Source organism: Homarus americanus, unplaced genomic scaffold (assembly GCF_018991925.1).
Source record: "Homarus americanus isolate GMGI-L3 unplaced genomic scaffold, GMGI_Hamer_2.0 scaffold15535, whole genome shotgun sequence".
Classification (NCBI taxonomy): domain Eukaryota; kingdom Metazoa; phylum Arthropoda; class Malacostraca; order Decapoda; family Nephropidae; genus Homarus; species Homarus americanus.
The window spans coordinates 948,314-972,022 of record NW_024749729.1 but is presented as its reverse complement, the minus strand read 5'-3'; the positions used below and the strand labels follow the sequence as shown (position 1 = coordinate 972,022).

Here is a 23,709-nt window from a genome sequence, read left to right as displayed (position 1 = left end):
TTGATGTACTGTACAGTATATGAAGCATAACCACAATTGCAATAGGGTTACATTCCTGAAAACTTTAATGTAAACCATATTTACGTAAATCATGAGCCTTATAATGGGATTTGTTCTATGGTGGACAAAAGTTCCTTCAACCTCGCTCTCTCCCCCACCCCACCCCCCATACGCACTACATAGTGCCCCATCTGTTGGACGATTACAGCTCTTCCCTCAGTTGCCTTGTTATTCGAACCTCAGGTGATTCAGTCATATTGTGGCTGGCTGAGGGAAGGGACTTTTGTCCACCATAGTTCTTGGCCTGTATGAACACAGAAAGAAGACCCTAAATCAATTAAATAAATAAACACATTAAACAACACACACCACATTAAAAGTAACATGCTTGCTGCTTGGCCATGGTCAGAAATCTCACCCTCTTGCAGTCTTTCAACAATAATTATGATTACCTTGCAAGTCCATGATTATGATTAAAGAGTCCTTCCAAAAGTAATGTAATTGATTACAGTTACATTAAAAAAATTTAATCATGATTCCTATGAATCTAAATTAGGTGAACAAAATAAAATCCTATTTAATTACAGTTATGAATGGTGTTTAATGCTATATAATGGTGAATATTAAATGCTACAAAAAGTACTGAACTCAATTAGTCATAAATACAATATCAGGGAAAAAAAAGAGCTGCTTAAAGATTTTATTCATATGAAATCATATCACATATTTCCAAATTCTTTCATTTTCTAGACTATGCAGCATAATTTTTAAGTTTTTTATTTGATGCAATAATACTTTTCACATATTGTACCACATGTTAATGACATACGAATGGAAGAAACTGCAGCGGGTCTATTGGCCCATACTAGGCAGCCCCGTTTTTAAAGCTTCTCAATGTGTTCAAGTTAACAATGGAGTTTGGTAACTTGTTCCGCTCTATTTCTCAACCAGTGTTTACCTATCTCATGCCCAAATCTAAATTTTTATAATTTAAAACTATTACTAAATGTTTGCACCTTTTTTTTTTTTTTTATGGGGATTAGCCCACCCGGACACAGGTCACTGACCCACATCGGGGCCTGGGGGGCGAAAATGTAGTAGTAGTAGTAGTAGTAGTAATAATAATAATAATAATAATAATAATAATAATAATAATAATAATAATAATAATAATAATAATAATAATAATAATAATAATAATAATAATAATAATAAATAAAAATAATAATAATAATAATAATAATAATACTAATAATAATAATTCATAATAAATAAAATTTATGATAAAACAAACAAAAATAAAATAATAAAATAATGATGATAATAATAGATCGACCAAAACATAAGTGTGTATGTACAGTATGCGTGTGTATGTTCCTTCAATTTATACATCACCTTTATCACAATCTTGAATACTGTATGTATACAATATAGCTTTGGGTAACTTTTTTTTTTTTTTTCAGAATGGGTTGTATTTTCAACAGAAAATTAAAGTAAAAAAAAAAAAGAGAATAGTGATACCAGAAGAGATAATTTTAAAGCCAAATTAAATAATTAAATTACTGTACTGTACTAGATAGCTGTTGATCCATTAATATCCATGGCAAAAAATTACAAAACTATACTAGCTGAAGCTCATGCCTCAGATGATGAAAAGTGGATTGTTTATGATCCAAACAAGTCAACTGAATCCATCGATGACTGGCTGGAAGAGTGGGCTCCTTCACGGATATCCAGGTAAAAAATATCAAAATAATGTTGTCCTGTCTGCATACACAATTGTGTGTCTCATGCACTGAAGCAAATATTTTTTACCTTTTTACATTCAACTTTTTTCAAGTTAAAAACAAAGTGTGCTCCTGTAGTTCCGCGATCATGATTATTTAAACTTTTTTTTTTACACATTTATGCCCCCAAATATTTTACTCTAATTATAGATATTTTTTTTTTACTTGGAAAACAAAATTTATGGTACAGTACTGTAATGAAAAAATTAGATGACCTTGTTTATACCAGCTACTCTGTCCACCAGAAAGCTTCCTTTGATTTACTCTCTCCTTTCTGGTCCAGTAACACCAGGTCCATGATTCTGACCAATGAACATTAAATTAACAGATAGAATATGACCTCTACATTATACTATAATGCAGAGGCCATATGTAGACTACATATTTATATTGAAAGAAACAAACTGGATGTAGTGGTACTGAAAAATACAACTGTGGTGGGAAAAATAAGAAATTGTTCAGTCATATTTCCCGCCTCTGCTGACGGCCGTGTAATATTTCTATTCGATTCTGATCTTTTAAAAATGTTGTTTTTGCATAATGTAGTTTTACTGTTATGTAATTTGTCTTAGTATGCCTTATTGTGGGTAAAAATAAGTATATATTAAATGCATCCTCCAAAAGCGTGAATTTGCTACCCGAGTTTAACAGTTAATTCATGTATACCGGTAATACTGTACTTCTGATAAACTTCCTATGTACTTATGTTTGAAATAATGAATTTATGTATCTTTATATAATTTAGCTAAATATTTTTCTCATCAGAAACGGTGTTCCCAACGATTATGAATAAACTCATTTAGAAATACATCATTACTTCAGGACAAACTCGGACAGGTTTGCAACAGCCAATCAGCTGTAACTCTTGAGGAGGGGGCAGAGTATCTTTTCTCAGCTGGGTAAAAACGCGCTATAGTGAACTCGGACCCAACTGGAAATAAGCAAAAGATTATTTTGTTTGCTATCCTTGGTTGAATTGACTTACTGTACTTTTTACCATTAATTTTATATTTGCACTGTCTGTATAGTAGATATTAAATGAAAACATGTATGAATATTTTATGGAATAAATATCCATATATTTTTTGTGTTCTACTTCAGCAGTCACTTACGAGTACAGTAGTCAGCTCCAGGATCTAGTTTTATCCATGATCTTTTTTTGATTTCACATTACGTAATATCTTATTTGGGAAAAGTTGAAAAAATTTCAACATTCCTATGAATCAGGAGATACATTTGGTGACTGGCTGTCATTGCCTACAGAATTTTTTGTGACTGTGATGAGGTGTTAGTTATCAAGTCATTGGTGAATCGGAGGATGATTAATCAGTCTAGTTTGAAAGAAGGAATTAGAGGAAACGTAAGTGTTTATTGAAATTATTGTTAATAATATATCCACTTAATATATTTCAGGGATGATGGAATTGGTTGGATTGCAATCTGTGGCAGGAATAGGGAAACTGAAAGCCAAATTCATGATGTGGATGGTCTTATGGATGCCTGGAAGGAACTGCAGCATTCTGGGAGACCAATTAATTTGGAGACCATAAGTGAACTAGCAAAACAATACTGTGTGACATGTGGTAAGTGGATTATCTATGCAGGGCCAAATGCAAAAGTTGATAGTTACTGGAAAAAAGTGGCCACAGCAATTGTGAAAGATCAGCTTCCAGCAATTTCTGCAAAAGTTAGCCCCTTGTCTACAGATAAAAACACACATGTATTATGTATTTACAATAAGGATTTCACAGATGAGGAAGAAGTATGCCATCTGGAACATGCCATACGAAAGATTGGACTCAAATGTCAATTGGTGTATAAACCAGATGCATACACATATATGGGGATATATAGGAAAAATAAATGGGGCCTCCGTCCAACCATATATAAAAGTGATTATGAGCTTACTAGTGGACAATCAATCATAAAAACAAATAGTGAAGTTCCTAGAATATTACAATCTTGAGCATAGGCTTTTACCATTTGAACAAGGCATGTATAAAGGCATTAACCCTAATTGATTCAAAATATCTTATTACCTGTATTTACTTTAAGATAAATACACTATTTGGTAAACCAAATTTGTTTTTGCAATTGTATTGGATCAATTGTTGTTATATAATTTCTAGGACCTAGGTAATGGGGCAACCCTGATAGGAGAGGTTCCAGTCACTCCTGTAACTTCTTGTAGTTAAGGGGTTAAACAAAACTTTGCTGCTTCTACAAGATATATTATAGATTCAAGCATATTCATTATACATTTGCTCCTACTGTAAATGCCCCATTTTGTAAAGGAACATCTCACTTAGAACATGAATTCATCCCTCTCTCTCATCCTATTGAAACATAGTATTTTCATCTGGCAAGCTCTAGACGGTTACACTCGGCTGAAGAAACCTCTTTTGTCAAAGCATTATTCTGCATTGTAATCTCTCCCAATTGATATACTGTACACTTTTCTCCTCACCCACAGTACCCCGTGTTCCCACCACAAAAAGACACCTACCCCGACACACCCCTCCTCTCACCCTCTCGCGAATACTTTTGAAATCAGAGTTCAGTGTTCGCACCTCAGGGAGAGAGAAGATTGGCAATGCTAAGTTGTAAATGCAGGAGTGGAGCCAACTGTACCACAATGAAGGAACCAATCTTTGAATGTTTTCAATCAAATGACTGTCTCTAACATATCTTGGGGACCAGATGGAGTGACAGTACTGGCCTCTAAAAAGGGAAGCAATAAAAGAAAAAAAAAAGGCATCTATGCAGATTTAAAACGATTCAAGCTACAGATCTCTATATGTGCATACAGTATATCTGACAATGGCCATTATCCTTGAATATTTGAAAAAAAAAAAAAAAATGTTCAGCCAGTTTTTTATGAGGCTCTTTAAATATCACAAAACATATAAAACCTGAAATAAGTTATATATTACTTCAAATATACTTTAAGAGTCAAAGGTCCTAAAATTCATAAATAAAAATCATAGGGCCAGTTTTTTAATTATGGCGCTTAACCACTTCACTACAAGGACACCACTTTTAACATTTTATTTGGTTAAGGCCAGATGAGTTCATTCAGTACACAGGAGATCCTGTCTACAAGTGGTAAACTTCTACTACTACTACAACTATGAAAACCAGTCCTTACACTTTTCTTGAAGCTCCATCCAAAAAACTAAAAATAAAAAAAGATTAGAAATAAAATTCTACAAGTTGAAAATCATCAAAATTTCAATTGCTTTGTTTGCAGCTAATTTAATGACCTTCTTGGGTTACTGTAGTGTGAAAGTGTTGATGAAATCTTCAGCTTCAGTAATCTGTGTGTTGACACTGCTAAGTGCTGTCCCACCAGTTGCTTCATATTGTTCAACACTGTGTTCATAATTCCATACAGATGAAATATCTTCTGCAAACAGGGGACTGAAAATATAAAATATTTGTAAATTATTACTAATTTCCAGCATTTCTTCTACAACTCTTGTTTTTTTAAGCTGTAACATTTACTAAAATATATCTGGATGTCAACTTGAAACTTGATTTAGCAGTAATACTGTTGCAGGCCATAAACCAAAACACCTACAGTCACTAAAATTTAAGAGAAATTCAGCTACATTAAGTAAACAGTGTGTCTTAATGTTCAACCACACACCAAGGAAAATAACAATCTATGAAGACATTTACAAGGATAATCTACGAAAATGAGATATTCTACTGCACTTATAACAACAAACTTACCATGTAAAGCACACATTGTCAAGAATATGACTGACAAATTACAGATTGAAACAACAATAAAATTATATGAAGAACAAACCTAATTTTGGTAAGCTGATCAAGGGTAAGTTCAGACAAGGGGCATCCAAGCTCCTCTGACAACTTTACCACTTCACCTGCTTTCCCATGTGCATTACGGAATGCCATCTGTAACAAATTTAATCCCTATTAGAGATGTGAATATAATAAGGTAAAACTATCATGCATTACGTGTGATTTACTGTACTTTTTCTCACCAAGTTCAATACAGAATACATTACAATTCCTTTTATCCGAACTCATTGGGACCAATGGTTTGGATACCTGGATGTGGATACCTGGATGTGCCTACAAGAACACGCAATAATTTAACCTACAATACAATAAAAACACCTTAAATGTGCAAACAAACACAAATAATAAACCTACAGTACCATATGAACATGTTATATGTACAAACATACCAGTATGCATGTATTTAAGATATGTAAGGTATTGTTCTTAAACATGTACGGAAGTTCCGCTACAGATCTTAAAACTTTATGTACAGACGTTGTGGGTAGTAGTGGAATTTGAAGTAGATATACGATTTATATATTTTTTAACTCTATTACATGAACACACAATCTTTCATAAATAATGTGCAAAAAAAATAATAATAAATAATAATAATCATCATCATCTTAAGGTAAAAAACACAAAGGGAATAAACAATTCTTTTATGTGCAAGGGAGCGACGGGGGAGGTGATAGGTGGAATAAATTAAAATTTTAACCGAACAGGACTAAAGGGAATAAAAGTTCGGATACTTGGAAGATTCGGATAGTTGGAATTTGGATAAATGGAATTGTACTGTAGTATACAAACTTGCTCCTCGGTATTACTGTACATTAATGAGCACTACATAAAATTTGCTGTTCACCAAATTCCCAGTTTATGCCAGGGATGTATTTCTAAAAACACAACACACATAGTATATGACACATTTTCCCCAAGGAATTGAATGTTATCATTAAGGGATGCATTCCTGGGCTAAATTTTGGAAATCTTAACCTAACTTAAGTTAATAATACTTGTATAGATGAAGTTATGAAGAAACAAATTTAATTACAAGGAGAAACAAGATGTACATGGGGGTCATTTTATATTTGATCATAATGAAAAGCAACAACTCTATAATGGGAGAACTGATTAGTAGATAACTAGAATCATTTAATACAACTTACCCCTTTCTTCACAAGATAATAGGCAACATCAGTTGCAAGCATCTCCTCAGACAAGGCCTCTCGACAGGCATTCTCATTTACCTGCATAAATGATAATATATTTACTGCATCTATTTAAAAAAAAGTTACACATAGTATAACAAGTCCTGAAATTTTCTTATTTTCAATAAGGGTATGATCCTGAAAACCTATTTTATAATAGTGTTATCGACAAATGACTCGTGCATAATGCTTTACAAAAGGTGAGTGGGTTTGGCCCAAGAAATCCCAAACTAATGTGGCTGGCATTAGTCCAAAGATTATTAACCTACTCTCCTCAGTATCAATCATGGTTGCTGAGGAGTACAGAAGGGAGATTTGAAGCTGAGTTTGACTTAAGGTTGGGAGCCTGATAAGTAATGAGTCAAGCATCTTAAATGCACAAATGCACAACCTTTATCTTAACTATCTTAGTGTGCAAAAATCCCCTCTTACTTAATATACGACACTGAGAAGTGTCTAGGATTAACCATATGGCCAGTGTCCAAACTAAACACATTGTAATACAGTAGTTTATATTCCTTACCAGTGTTTGAAAGTAAAAAACAAATTCCTGTAGTATTCTTAATTAAATCTACTTGGGGAAAAGAGATGCTTTTTACTTTGAAAATTAATGAGCACATCTCTTATAATAATTTACACATGGTAGTAGACATAATTCTAATAGAGTAACAACATTCCTTACGTGAAAGTAAAAAAATTAAAAATTAAATTCTGAATGAAACTTAATTTGAGATCCTTCCAGCCACCTGCCATGGACGTGCATCAGACGCATACAAGTCTGGTGTGTATAAACGTGGCTGCTCTTATATTCAAATAATACCAACTTGAATTTAGTTTTCTTCAAATAAACAATATGGAAAATTTTCAAGTAATAATCACATTATAATCATTGACTATATGATTTTCTAATTTGGTTATGATTATAGTGTACAGTGATTATTAAATCTTTTCACATTATGATTAGATTATGATCTTGATTTCCAACCTTAAAAATGATTATGACTATTGTATTGTATCTCTACATTTTACCTTCACCTGCACTTTCAACAATATTCAAGTCAAGTATTTTTTTTTAGTTGCATCAGTCACCTTTATGAATGCCAATCCTACTCAAGAGAATTGTATGACCAGCTTGTGCTGAGACAACTATTTCTAATACTTTATAATTTTTCATTAAAAAAGTAGTGCAGTACCATTTGTTGTCTAAAATTGTAACATTTGACCAACCGTAAGTGTGGCCACTGTTCCAGCAGCCACTTGAAGAATCCCCAACATTGTAGAAGCTGTCTCAAACATTTTCACTTTGTCTTCTTGTAGATCTTTGTTATAAGTTGATGGTAATCCTTTCAACACCATCAAAAAGCCACACAGCTGAAAATAATGCAGTTAATTTACTTTATATATTATATATAATGCACACATACACACACTCTCTCTTCTTTTATCCAGAAGTAGATGAGCACTGGAATGATTTGGAGTGAATAGTGTCAGTTAATTTTTGTGGATGTAACAGTAATCAGATTGAGAGTGTGTGTGTGTGTGTGCGTGTGTGTAGGAGGTGTCTATTTTTACTCTTGACTTCAGTCACCTTACAACATAGTAAGTAACTACTGTAATTGCAAGAGTACAATAAAATCTTCCTTCATTTGTTGTCATTCATTCAATCTTACTACATTAATACAGTACTGTACTTGAGTTCTGCTGAATACAAGATTACTAATATTCATGTAATAAAATTTTAAGATGGTCAACATCATGCAAATGAAAAAGCTGTATTGTACTTATGAAAAGGAAATGTGGTATACAAATATTCTTAGCTTGTAGAAAAATTATTAAAGATTTTCCTTGTGATGAATTTAAATCTCAACTCAAAGATCAAAACTAAACGGCTGTACAAGTTTCTCGTAATGTTTTAAATCTCTTACATTTCCTGCCATAGTTCCTGCCTTCCCTCTTATCAGTTCAAGACTATCTGGGTTCTTCTTCTGGGGCATCAGAGAACTGCCAGTGGCATATGCATCAGAAAGTTTCACGAAGCCGAACTCGCTGGTGGAGAACAGGATGAGGTCTTCAGCCAGGCGACTCAAGTGTATACTTAACAAACTGGCCCAAAACATATATTCCACTGAAAATAATGTGCTAATATTACCAAGAACTCTCTCTTTTGTGTCAGCTATTATATGAGTAAGTGACATTAAAATGTAAATTTTTTTGTAATATTAAAATCTGAACTCATGTATAGTGTTATACAAGTAGCAGAATGCTCAATGTACACTGCCCTCCATGCCATGCCATAAAAAAAAACCAGTCACTATTTTGTCCATATTTCAGCTTACTAGCTTAAAAGTGCCTAACATTTTACCCAGAAAAACAAGCAAAAGTGAAACAAATTTGACAAATAAATGGAGCGCCCACTTAGTAACCCCTTTTTGCACACACTTTGCATGACACCTGGAGACGAAACAGGAGTGGGAGGACAGTGTACAATTATTACATGATAGGATGATCTGTTGTGAACACTTACCAACAAAATCCCGATCGCCAACTGCATGGAGGCTATTTCTTGTGACTTCTTGAAAGCCAAGTTCTTTAGCCAAGCCTTCCCTGTAAATCCTAAAGGGGTTTCCAGCTAAGGCTCCTGACCCCAGAGGACAGATGTTGACACGCAAGTATAGACTTTGAAGACGCTTCAAATCCATTACTATAGGCCACACATGGCTGAGGAAGTCAACTGTTAGATGAGCTAAATGACCTTATACACCACTTCTTGTTACACTGTTGATTACTAATATCTTACTATGGCATGTATCAATATTTCAATATATTTAGATTTCTCATTAAGGGTTAGTTTCTGTTATTCTACTGGCTATCTTAAGGGCTAACTTCTATAACTCCATGTCTTAATTTTATCCAGTTTCCCTTATACAATTGAAACTTCTTCATTCTATATTCTATTCACCATTTTCCCCGCAACAAAATTAAAATTATCATCAGATGACTTGCCACTTGATGCTTACCTTTGATCAAAGATCAACCTTTCTGACTGCATATAAAGATTACTGGTTGATTAACATGGACATGTATAATACAGTACAGTATACCAAAAATTCTACATATTAATTATCATTATACTTGTACAAGATTTACCTTCTCTTCTCAAATTAATTACCCAAGTGCAGCAAGTTTAGCAGTCTAAAAAACCAAAAAAGATGTTTACTCAGAGAAAATGTAATTGCATTATCCCTAGTATTTAATTTTGGCTGTTGATCACAATGATAGCTTATAGATTAATTTGAAACACTACATCACATATGAACATTAGAATTCTTATAAAAAATTCACTGGTTTTTGTCTTTCAATAAATTAATAAAACATCCACTGTAGAAATCTACCCTGAAATAACGGTATATTGGAGTTAGGGATCAGTCACGCAACTTAAAGTGAAACGATGTTAAGCGGGGAATTGCCCCGTAAAAATACAGGTAAATACAGAGGGACGGACCGCAAAAGCGCTTATGTCACTTATGCAATACAAAGTGGGATAATTTCTCCCATAAGAAATAATGAATAAGGTAGAAATAGAGACCAGATTTCAAGTTTTCTACATACTCTTGTAAATAGAAAATGTATTTATGATAATATTAAGCAATGACTTAAACAGAAGCTTTTTAGTGTACAGAGTAAATTTCCTTTAATCTTGACTAATGAAGGGGGAAGACCTGTCCAGTTTGGCCCAAATTTTGGGTTGGGTGGGGTCTGTATTGTCCATATTGCAAGGTGGAAAATTAGAGAGGATGGGGAATTTCTGACTCAAGCTACCTAAGAGCATCGAACCTACTGTTTTTAGCCTAGTCTTAACACCCTCAAAGGTTTTCTACTGCTTCCTCTAAGGCAGCTGTTGAGTTACCCTCCCGTGCCACCACACAGCCCCCGTTTACATGAACTTTTCCCCATACTAATTAAATTTTGGTTGTTTTCTCCCGGGTTGGGGATACATGCGTCTGGCGCTGGACCTAAGTCCAGTTTGCAAATGGATCCGGATTAAGCGAATCCGGACAAGAGGGAGTTCACTTCTAAAAATTTTTAGTGGGAAAAACAGCAAAAAATTTCAAAGTCATTTTACAATAATTTGACCTTAACTTATAAATGTATTTATTTTACTTTGAGTAGTGGATATGTTCACCTTGTTTAGCATGCTTTATAATGTCCAACTTAATATCCAGCGTAACTTTCATACCCTTTTTCTTCCCCCTACCACCTACCCTTACACTATACTTGTCATTCGTTATTGAATGATTGCAAGGATAAATCCAGGTACAATCGATGCTGAATGTGAAGCTGCACAAACAACATGATAAAATACAATGGAAACGAGAATCAGGGTCCAAAGTTGTTTATGCCAAGTCAACCGAGTAAAAAAAACGAATTTAGTGCGGGGAATTTTTAAGTTGCTTTCGTCAACATAATTATATGGTAGCGACATATAGCAGAGACCACCTATACTCCATATATAATACAGAATGGATGTATAATCTGAAAGAGGAAAAAAGTTCTAAAATATACATTCAGAGCAAACAAACAAAATAAAGGGAATGAAGGATGAAGAGCAACTAAGCTCAAGTTAAATCTCCCTGTGGATCACTAAATTTGTCTGTCAAGGAAGGTAGCATTACACACACAAGAGCAGAGTAGGGATGTCTGTCTTCATGCCATCATAGCAAACACAGTCTCAACAAATTCTTTCCATCATAATTTGACTACAGCATATTGGTAATTTTACCTCTATTATCAGGTTCTGTAATGATGATAAAAATAATCTCTAGAAAAACTTCACAGTTCATGGAGATTTTTGGTACTTACTGTATTTCTACATTACCTTGGCAGCATCTTATACAGTTTTCACAAACTTTTTTGGTTTTGTTTGTTCTGGTATCATTCACAATGTATTTACCATACCTTAAAATATGCCTTTACCTTCCTCATGTTTTCTCTTGTCAATTATTATTATTTTCTAACTAAAACTGTACTGTAAAACAAGCATTACTTCTACATGCATTAAAAATCAGTTTACAAAAATATGAAGAAGCTCAGTGGAGGGCACACAGCCTCCAAGTGTCAGACATTCAATATTCCATACTGGTTGTCGAGAGCTGGAGACAGTAAATGCTCTACTGAACTTCTTTATTCTACAATGAGGTCAGTTAGTACTTTAGTGTATAAATCATTGGTCTGTTGTTATGAAGTACTGCTCAGTCAGTTACCTGTATTTAGAAGTGATAAGGGAGATGCAATGCCCATAAATGTCTGATAACAAGAATAATTACTGATCATCAAAATGCTGATATGGGTACTTTTCTGCCTTCAGCAACTGTGTGAATGACACCACAAAATAAAATAAAGGAAGATATTACAGTATATGATAAAAATAATATGAGCAGTAAAAAGCATACACACTTCTAGTCCTAAATGGAAAATGATGTAACATCATTAAGCATCTACAGAGTATGTATACATGCACTGTTGTGCTGTACTGTACTAGCATAAGGATATACTGTACAATACTATTGTACTACTGTTAGACTACTCAATTCCTTTCCAATGATACTTGGTAAAATTCTATTATCATAAGCACAAATATATTGGCTTCCTCATGCACCATGCATACCAGGAAAACTTGCTATGCCATACCCAATTATTTATTGTGCCACAAACTGTTATCTCTTACAGCACAGATTTTGAGGCATTCTGAAAATTAAGGTGGGAACATAAGCAAACACATGGAGTTGTTATATTGTGAGCATTATTTACAGCACAATCAAAGTTAAAAAAATTATCAACTACACAGACAGCAGAGTGAAAACAAAATTCTGCATTAGACAAGCTTGGTTATTAGACAAACTGATTTTTTTTTGTTAAGCTAGATATGTACACTTGATTTCATATCTATTTATTTTGAACTGCTTAACATGGTCTCAAAATACAGTACACTACTGTACCTGCCTTTCTTTATAAATATTGTACCAGCTGTCATTCAAGTTCCCTATGACCTTTACCCCAAATAATCTCAAATACTTCTAATTACCCTACAGATCCATTTCCTCTATGTAAGTGTAAATGCTATTCACGACAAGCTAAAACTTGAAACATAATTCTCTTTGCAACCTCAGTTTAGGGTAAAATCTGTTTTTTAAAAGTGCATAGAAATATCCCAATTTTGCTCACTTTAACTGTGGTGCATGTGCAGGAAATCATGTGTCCTTAGCAAGGCTAAAGCAAGCTTGACACTGGAAATATATCCCTAGATTGTGTTGATGGGTTCTGTTACCAAGGTGAGAAGGTCAGTGCTGGATACGGTGTTAAAGCTAGCTCAGTTGCAATTGTCTTTACTGATGGTGAGAGGACTTCCTCTTCCCTTGAAAGGCACGAGAAGTGTGTTGTAGCAAAAAAATATGGGCATTTAAAGAAGACGACATATGTAGGCTTGAGCATGTTGAAATGACAATAGCATGATGGAAGTATAAAAATGACGAGAGGGAGGAAACCTCGCTTACAGCTGAGAGGGTGGCCGAGTATTAAGAGTCTGGCAAGATTTTGTGCTGATATGGTTCGAGCATGTGGAGAAAATTGAGGAGACCAATTGGAAGAGGAGGGAAAGAAGGCTATGGGTAGGCTACAACAGACTGCAGCTTGTAGAGGTGCCATCAGGTAATCATGGCTAAAGTATGATCGAGTTATTGTCTGTGTCTTGAGGATCTCTATTACATATTCATAGACAATCTGGCAGTTATATGGAATGATTATAGGATAGCCCAAGCTATCAATCAATATTCAAATAAGTCACCCTTTGTTATTTGTTATATCAAGTACCTGTACTATACTATACAGCATCTGTGTGGATATACTGTTAAATTGCTTAAAATGCACTAAAGGGCATATAAGTTGTTACAACTGATCTAATCCTTATACTTCCCATTAAAAGCCTTTAAATACAGTAGGGTACTTCTCATACCTTCTGGTTCTCTAGGCAACAGAAGCCAAACCGAGCGGTTAGAAGGTGAAAACAGAGGTTAGACCCAGTTACAGTTTCTAGAAGTGGGTACCGGTATGTACAATGGAGGTACAGTATAATCAGTGGTAACTGCTACACTTTTAACATCCTTCAATATTAAAACCAAGGCATCCAGCAAGAAGATGGAAGGTTGTCTGCCATTCTGAGGTACCCTAGATGCTGTAATTAATCAGGAAAACATGGATATACTGTACTGTACTTGAATACAACTTAGATGATATACAGTATCATTCACTTTAAAGGCTGGTCATAAATAAATATTTCTCCACTGATGAGTAATGGAGTGAGTTAATGAGTGAGTGATGAAGCGACACACACAACTGTTGGTAACACACACAAAAAAAAAAAAAAAAAAATTCTGTATTACCTCAACAGCCAGTGTGACCAGCGGATGGGTTGTGCTCTCTGGAGGTGCGTATAACCCGGCATCAAAATTGTCTTCTCCTTCTTGGCACGTTCAATAAATACCTGCAATAACCTAATAATGTCAAGCACTGTACTACTAAACTTAGCATTATAATTATATATAACAAGACTCATCAAGTCTGCCAATTGACTCTTCACAAAATGGTTTAGTTTGTGTCAACTTCACTTACAAAACAATCTTCTGTCTTATGTGTGCTGTGGCACTAAAGACTTCCTCATGTACTGTATAGTACTCCCTATTTCATTACAAAGACAAGTGCTAGTGGTGGAAAGCCAAAACAAGTGCCACTGTATACATACACTGCTATGCTAATAAACTGTTTCACTCAGCAAATGGGCATGTAAACAAGTTAACTCATATAATTTTTATGTATTTGAACATCATTGTATGGAATGTAATTTTTGTTTTGTTTTTAATGGTTGATAGAACATGGATGAAAAAAGGTACCATAAATGTTCGTGATATGGACAAGAATGTATACTTATCCATAACCATGCTAAAATCAATTGACAATTTCCAGTAAACTGCTAAAATCATCAATATGCAAACCAGGCTGTTTGCATGTTTTTGTACACCCAAGGTAGCTGGGTGAGCATCAGTTCCAAGCTTTTATCATGGCACATGTACAACCCTGAGTGTCTTGCACCACCATCAAGAGTAAAGGCAACCCTTTATAACCCTGATATTAGATGAGAATGATGATGAACCCATTATGCATTTCGAAACAAAATTCAGTAATGGGGAGGAGGCACAGGACATCCATTCAACTGAAATTGAGAAGGAGAGTCAGTCAAGTTTGGAGACTGAGTCATGCATGACCTTGAGAGTTCCCCGGAGCAAGACACTGTGGTTACAAGTCTATATAGTACAGGGCTGTATTGTATTTTTATGATATTTTGCATTAGATATTTACATTTCTATAAAATGAATATAAATAGTTAGGCACCTTGATTTTTTGCACACCATGAAGGTCAAAAGACATAACTACAGGGTAGTTTTATGTCATGCTTAATACAAAGCATGGGTATACATATTATTTATATGTGGGGTTAGCCTACTGCTGAAACTTATAACTGTATGTTACAATACTCCCTTGTAGTTTAAAGTAAATTTTGTGAGTAACAAAAATTTATGAGCTCACCCCCCTACCCCTGTATTTCCCATGAAAAGCTATCTTCGATTCCTTTAACTATCTTGACCCTTTTTAATAATTCACCTTGAGACCGATCAAGAATTTGGTGGTGATGCATGTGGTGTGTTGGTAGACGAAACCGTGTATTATAGGGGAGTGGGCATATTTTGGGGTATTACTTTGGTACATATGGGTGTTGATATTTTTTGTGAACAAACATGAGAATCTACAGGTTTTGTGGATTACACACTGGAATGTATATATATTTTTTTTAAACTACAGAAGACAGATGGTAGTTAAATATTTTAATTCATTATAGAGGAGTTCAAATGTTTCTGTATGCAGAATTATGAAATGGAATTTATAAGTTTTTATGCAATAGAAATATGTTCCTATATTTACAGAAACAAAAAAAAAGGGTGGGGGGGGGTGATCAGATGTCCTTTTTATGTTCCTAAGTAAAAAAATAAACAAAAATAAATAAAATAACGAATGAGAATCCTTAGCCACATGATTTTTCATATTTAATTTATATTCTTAATATTTCACAATATCATACATGAAAGATCGTATATTACTGAAGAAAAAAAATATCAAAGTACAGCACATACAGGTAAACTTTACCTGAAGCAGTTTAATAAGGTGAGGCACAAGAAGTGATATATGTTCACGAAGCCACAACCTCATATCAACAGCCACCTGGTCATTACGACTCCTTCCTGTATGAACCTTCCCACCGACGTCACCAACAATTTCCTATGGGAGAAAGTGTCTTTCAAACCTTCAAATGTCACATCTCGCCTCTACTCTTCTTTTCTTCATTACTTTACATCAACATAACTTTCTGCAAAAAGGTTCTTACAAACCCACTAGTCACCACACACCTTACACTGTACTTATATAAGACCCAACAAAATGCTTGGGACATGTTATCAAAAACTGTGCCTAAGTTGTGTTTGTGAAATGGTTAGCAAGATACCTTTGGTAATTAATGTCTGACTTGCAAGTTCTGAACCTGCCCAACTGTAACCTAACCACCCACACCCCATCATGTGTCACATGGCTAGAGCTACATATTGCACACTTCTCTTGGTTTAATCTAAAACATTAACTATTCAATTCATTTAACCTCATCATCTATTTTCATAAACAACAATTTTACAAATGTTCATCCTCAACAAACTATGAGAACTTAATAATTAAATGTAAAACATCAGCATAAAGAAATACCAAGGGTCATGCTGAATAACGTACCTTGAGTCTGCGTTCATTAGCAGTGTGGATGTCTTCATCACCTGGCTGAATAAGGAATGTCTCACTGGCCCATTCACTTTTCACAACCTCTAGACCAGCAATAATGTTGGTGCTCTCCTCTTCAGTTAATAGGTTGGCCTTATGAAGTGCTTTGGCATAAGCAATGCTGCCCTGGGAAAATAATGCAGTACTCTTCAGCAAAACACTGCCTCAACTTCCATACTCCCCTAAAAGTGGACTATGGAACCTCGTATTACTTAAGAATGCAGCATAACATAAATTATAAAGGCATTTTCTTGCCAATTTCTAATAGGGGGTCCCCGGGTTACGTACGTCTGACCTACAAACATCCGTCAATACGAACAAAGTCCCATAAAGTTAAACTTTAAATTTACAGTAATTTATTTAACAGAGGATTTATATTTTACTTTCATATGCAGGGTACAGTACAGTACAGTACTGTATTTTATTATTCTATTTCTTCTTCCCTCTCAAATTAAGTGATTTTAGATGTATACAGTATATAAGGACTTAGGCTATGATATACTGTAGCAAGAATTTAAACATTGTTCTGTAAGTATGGTATACAGTCCATAGGATATGGTTTTTTTTTTTTTACAGGCATTAGCCCACCTGGGCACAGGTCACCGACCCACATCAGGGCCTGGGGGGGAGGGGGGGATATAATAATAATAATAATAATAATAATAATAATAATAATAATAATAATAATAATAATAATAATAATAATAATACAGTATAGTCTCGGTTTACGTGGATTTTTTATACGCGGTTGGTCATTTACACGGCACCTGTCCAGACGCACCAATTATTAGTTACGAGGTACATTCCTGAATTTACGCGGGAAGCGGCGCGGACAAGCTGCGTGCTAGGTCGTTCTTACGTCGCCGCTGATGTCAGATTACGTCTCGGACTGTGATTGGGCCATGCATCCTTACCACCCACGCATCCCCTCCGCCGCGAGCTGTGATTGGTCTACTTAAAGGTTCTTGCCCAGTCAACAAAACATTACCGAGTTCTTCACCCACCACAGCCAGCCCAAGTCAGTGATAGTGAGGATATGGAATTTGAGGGGTTTGACAAGGAAGCCCTGCTAGCCTCTGTGGTGGATAGAGATACAGGTGAGGGCCAATAATCAGCCCTCTGCCTCGGAACCAACCCCCCATCCCCGTGTGCCCAGCCATCTCTTCTACTAACGTAAGTGTTAAAAAATCTAATATTATTGATATTTCTCTTAAATATTAATTGTGTGTGCATACCATCATAAAATTAAGATGTTATTTTTACTACAATGTACATATTGTGTCGGAAAAAGGGTAGTCTGGCGGTAGGCCCAGTCTCTATTTCAATTAATCCCATATGTTCTGTTATTTCGTTTACGCGTTTCGCGCGGATCTCCATGGGTTTAATTGACCGCGTAAAACGAGACTATACTGTAATAATAATATTAATAATAATAATAATAATAATAATAATAATAATATTGTAATAATAATAACAATTACTATAAATTAATAATCAATAAAAAATATAATAACAAATAAAAATAAATTAATAATAATAATACAGCAATAATAATAATAAATATATACAAAAAATAAAAAATAAATAAAGAGTGAGAAACGATTTACAGTATGTATGTTGTGTTGTCAAAGTAAGTAACACTTGAAACCCAGCAATTGTGTGTAATGAGGCAGAAAGACAGATGAGCAACCTGGGACTTGGGTCACAATTTTTGTGATGCCATATGGCAGCAAGATCTACCATTAGATAACACATTACGCATCCAATATCTTCCCAGGCGGTGGTACCTCCCTGTTTGGTAGCTGCCTACTACCTACTTACAACTTAAGAACTTCCATAGGAATGGAACTCGTATGTAACCCGGGGACTGCCTGTATTATGAACTACTACCAGTAACAGCCACTCGAGACTTATCTTGATGCAAACAGGTCATATAGTATGACAGAAATTTTACCTGGAAAAGTAATACCGTAGTAATATTTCAGAGCGTGTGTTCAGGTACAGTACAAGTAAATTTTAAGGTGATAATTATTTACCATAAATCCTGTTTTGTATGAAAATACAAATGAAAGAAAATTTAAAGACAACTAGTGTACAAATGTTACAGTATTGGGCTATGAAGGAGAGTATGTCAGGGTTTAATTTTATAAAAATATTGTACCAATGTATAATAAAAATATGCCTGAAATTAGTTCATTTTGAGATATTCTTTGTTTTAAATTTATTATCGACTAAAAACAGCAATCTGGAATCGGCCATTAGGTGATACATGTGCATGCTCTATTACAGTATTTTCTGGAGATCCTTGTGCAGAATTTATTAACTTGTAAAGATACAGTATATCAATAAATACAACAACACAAACAACTTAAGCAACTACTGTACTGTAAAGAAAGTCCAAGCACGGTCTTACTTGTATATCCTGTTTCCACATTGCCTTATCATATGACATGGATGCATTGAACTGTTCCATAACAGGGTCAGTTGAGCCATCAAACCTGCCACCCCACAGCTTCATCCCCTCCGAGTCCGCTGGATTAGGGGCCGCTGCACTAGAGGCTGCTGCATTAGGGACCGCTGCCACTGGCTTTGCTTCAGAATCCATGTTGATTAATTTGAATTAAATCTGTTGAATCAAAGAATATACATTGCCAAAACACTAGTGAAATTCATCTAAGAGGTAAGTGAAGTAGAGGACAGCAAGTCATAATGTTGCAAGGTCATCTTTTATTTCAACACAAAGGATATGATGATTATTTCCAGTGTAGTACTTTTCATTTATAATCCTGCTTTTATACATTCAAATTTGTTCATGGGGTTAAGTATAACAAGCACAGTCCAGTATGGTATAACGTAAAGAGTGAGATATTCCTTTAAAACAGTAACTACACTACTAGATGGAAATGGCTATGTTAAGTAGCCATTGTAATTACTGAACTACTGTAGGTGCACTTCACTTTATTAAGTTACCCACTATTTTAAGAATATTACTGGTATCACAATATGAATATTACTGTACAGTACTGTACTGCTTTTGTACCTTAGTGTCACAAAGTGTTAACTGTACAGTACAGTACTGTAAATCTGAATTGTTCATCAACAGTAGCTGTTAAATGACCATGGTGATTAATATGAGAGCATAACTTAAGTATACAGGAGAAGTACAGCTCCTCCCCGACTTACGACCTAATCGACTTACGACCATTTCGACTTACGCCCTGGATTTGGGTCCCTAACCCCGTCGTAAGTCGGGGAGGAGCTGTAGTCTCTAGCAAGGTACATAGTAGGCATTGTTGAAGTTTTCTGGTTGTTAAACGCCTGGGAAAATATTGGAAGCATAATGTGTTGTCTAATGGTAGACCCTGCTGTCATATGACATAAAAAAAATTGTGACCAAGTCCCAGGTTGCTGATCTGACTTTCTGCCTCATTCACACACAATTGCAGGGCCTCTATTGTTTCTCTTGCTTTGACAACACAACATACATATATCGTTTCTCACTCTTGATATTTTTTTTAATTTTTGTATTTATTTATGATACTTTATTATTATTATTGTTACTGTATTACATTACATATTTTTATTTAATATATTTTTTATATATTTTTTTTATTAATTTCTATTGCTTTTAATTACTTTTTATTAATCATTACTATTATTATTATTACATTTTCGCCCCCAGGCCCTGATGTGGGTCATTGACCTATGCCCTGGTGGGCTAATCTCATAAAAAAGAAAAAAAAAGCCGATTGGCAAGCTATGAATACGTCACTTGGCTCTGCCCCTTTGTTCCTCTTGTCAACTGTGAAGTACAGTATGATTCTTAAAGAGATCACGAAAATATATTTTTTAGCACTGGCAGTTTGTGCTGTAGTTTCGTGCAGTGTTAGACGAAAAAATTAATTTGTCTTCCAATGGATTTCTACAGGATGCGATGCTAGCTATGCTGTGGATTTTCGGTCGTGATGCTTATGATGAGTGTGTTCACACTGGATAATATGCAAGCCATAATATTTCGAGACACTCTCAGTATCATTGCATCAATCAAAATGGAAGGCAGTGTACACTTTATGAGGAGCAGGAGGAAATTTTACTGCTGAATCTAGGAATGGCTAAGAAAAGAAAAAAGAAGTGAGCACATGAAACAAATGTGAAAATACCAAACTTTGGCAAATACCATGATCTTGTGCAGGAGCTTTCAGTTGAAGAAAAATTTACAATACCTGTATTTCAGATTGTCCCAGGCTCAGTTCAATGAAGTTCTATTAATAATTGAAAAGGATGTCAAGAAACAAGATACAAACTACAGGCCCATAAGCCCCAAGAAAAGGCTGCATTGATACACAAAAGTAAATGGTAATATGATTGGGAGTGACATTGAAACAGCACTATTTGCCATCTCTCTCAACTGTCAGTCTCTGACTGCCAAAATGCTCTTGTGCGCGACGAAGCCACACTGAGAAAAAAATGCGGAGGAGGCAATCTGGGGTTGTACATATCTGGTCTGAAAAGCCTCATTGAAAAACAGAAGCAGCAATTCAAAGCCACGTAACTTTCATCCGCATGTAGCTAGCTTCCCATCCGGTGTGAAACAGCTTTACGCTTGCAAGAAATTTGATAGACATGTAAAAAGAAAAGATCACTGGAGCTTCAAGTAAGTAAAGCCTGGGCATTATATATGTCCACAGCATTTTTATCTGGGTGGTTGAATTTTCATCTCATAAATGACAATGTGAATTTGAACTTGTGTTTTGTTTATTTCATGTAAATATATTGGATACAAAGCCAGGGGTGATAGTGATTAAGCTGCTAAAGTTCAAATACTGTATCCAACTTGTGATTTTTTTTTAGACTAGCACCAGAAGGAGTTGATAGAATTTGACAAAACTTTGTGGAAACATTAATTACAATATATTAAACAGATAAATGGACACGAGAATCCAACCAGTGTTGTTAGGTATGTTTTGAAAATTTTGGTTACTATATGGGACTACCGGTAACCCACCAGGGCTGCATAGCGCCGATGCGGCCGTATCATCTCACATCCAGAAAATGCCTCAAATTTCACAATATCATAGTAAGTTCTTTCTGTTTAATATACCGGGGAAGTTAGGTAAGGTTAGGTAGGTTTGTTTGGTTTGGTTTGGTTGGTTAGGTCTTTTCTTCATACCCACAAATGTTAAGTAGCATTTATTTTAAAAATATAAATTTTTTAACATATTTCCACAAACTACAAACAGTGTCCACTATAATTTAACAGTGAAAATACGGCGTTTTTATAATTGTTTTCAATCAATTTCGCTCGCGGGGTAGTCCTATATAATTACCATAATTTTTTCTGATAAGTTAGGTAGGGTTAAGTAGTTACCTTAGGTTAGGTTGGTTAGGTCAAGTACAAATTGGTTCTGTGCATACTCGTTTCCATTTCCCTATTTCCTATTGTAAATAAGGTTTCAACAAAGTTTTGTCTAATTCTGTCTATTTTTTTCTTAAGTTGTTTCTGCTCACAAATCGGCACTCCAAACTATTACCACTTTTGTTATGCTGTTCTTCAATACAAAAAATAAGAACATACAGGCAGTGGCAGTTTAGTTACTCTCTCTTACCTCACACCGGATGCCCTGTGCTGATAGTGCCCTTCACCCTCAATATGAACCACCACAATGTTACACCTCAAACATCTATTAATAGTTTAACAAGTATTATTACCTTTGTTGGTAGGGAGGCAGGATCACTGGATCACACCCAAGAGAAGATAATTCATGGTTTGTTTCAGTCACTTAAAATAATAATCACCGCTTCCATTCATAGAAAACATAATTTGGGACTACCTGAGAATGGGTAACAAATATAAATATTATTATCTCAAGGAACGAAAAAAACGGCCCACTAGTTAAAAAATAATAATAATTTACCTTAAGCTTCAAAAGTAGTATAGTATTAAAGCAGTAGTGGGACGTCGGGGAGGCAATACTGTACAGAACTGGATTCAAGGGATGTCTGTGAGACTGATGGAGAGTTGGAGACTGATGGAGAGTTGGAGACTGGAGTCCTTGGGCTTGGAGCCAGACCAAAGTATTTATGTGTGCAGATGATTGTGCATGAGTCATTCAAATTATCCCGGCCTGAACTGTTCTCATAAAAGCAGCCACCTGCGTACTGAGGGAATACGGCATCATAGACAGTGTTAAGGTATAAACACAATGTATACTGTATAGCAATGATGTTGGTCCATGAGTGGTATCAAGTCTATCAACATACACTATGATACACATGACAATTTTGCAGAAGTACGAATAAACAAAATATCCCTAATAACTGGTAAAACAAAACAAAAAAATATGTAAATCCTATACAGTATTAAAAAAGGGAGATTACTACTACACAAATTACAGTCCGTTGAGTATGGTCAGAACATGTTACTCCAGGAAATAGATTTAGTTTTTAATTAATTCACAACTGAATTGAAAAAGTAAAACTTAATTTATACTGCTATAAAGTTAAGGTATTAATATTATTTAATTATTTATAGATATACGGGGGAGGGGTGTTAGCTATTGGGGGAAGATGAAAAAAAGAGAGTTTATACATTGATGGGTTGAATTAATTAGTAAAATTTCAAAATCTAACCTTGTAACCCTCCCCCCCCCCCTCCCAATATCCCAATTTTTTTTATAAAACATTAAATTCTTGTACACTTTTGCATGACTGGTAGTTGATAGCCTCTCAGCATTTCACTCACTCGTTTTCATGCAGTTTTAGTCAGTCATGCAACTTGACCACTACAGCATCACATCAGAAATTGATCAATATCGTTAAAGATTCAGATTTGTCCAAATCTATGTTAATATGACCTACCTTTCATACCTCGAACACTTTCATCAATTATAAGAGGGTCTCGATCCAGTTAAAAGTGTTTCAGGTTCACATGTACGGATATTTAGGGTCAGCGTGTTAAACAAGGCATTCATGAG

General features: G+C 34.9%; 2 protein-coding genes across 4 annotated transcripts; one reads left to right on the top strand and one right to left on the bottom strand.

The window, feature by feature from the left end:
* Positions 1 to 1,304: 1,304 nt before the first annotated feature.
* LOC121853732 (UPF0696 protein C11orf68 homolog) lies at positions 1,305 to 4,591 on the top strand. Its single transcript, XM_042348078.1, has 2 exons — positions 1,305 to 1,737; positions 3,201 to 4,591. Exons 1-2 carry the CDS (start codon positions 1,601 to 1,603, stop codon positions 3,751 to 3,753), a joined length of 690 nt encoding a protein of 229 aa, XP_042204012.1. The 5' UTR covers positions 1,305 to 1,600; the 3' UTR covers positions 3,754 to 4,591.
* Positions 4,003 to 22,879, bottom strand: LOC121853731 (argininosuccinate lyase-like). Of its 3 annotated transcripts, none has more exons than XM_042348077.1 (11): positions 22,651 to 22,879; positions 19,149 to 19,361; positions 16,691 to 16,861; positions 16,061 to 16,192; positions 14,245 to 14,345; positions 9,333 to 9,526; positions 8,734 to 8,933; positions 8,036 to 8,179; positions 6,767 to 6,847; positions 5,602 to 5,708; positions 4,003 to 5,207 (listed from the first exon to the last, which is right to left on the bottom strand). In XM_042348077.1, exons 2-11 carry the CDS (start codon positions 19,338 to 19,340, stop codon positions 5,060 to 5,062), a joined length of 1,470 nt encoding a protein of 489 aa, XP_042204011.1. In that variant the 5' UTR covers positions 19,341 to 19,361; positions 22,651 to 22,879; the 3' UTR covers positions 4,003 to 5,059. The 3 variants fall into 3 exon arrangements, with proteins under 3 accessions (XP_042204011.1, XP_042204008.1, XP_042204010.1); XM_042348074.1 differs by lacking the exon at positions 22,651 to 22,879 and adding an exon at positions 22,445 to 22,553; XM_042348076.1 differs by lacking the exon at positions 22,651 to 22,879 and adding an exon at positions 22,342 to 22,443.
* Positions 22,880 to 23,709: the final 830 nt, after the last annotated feature.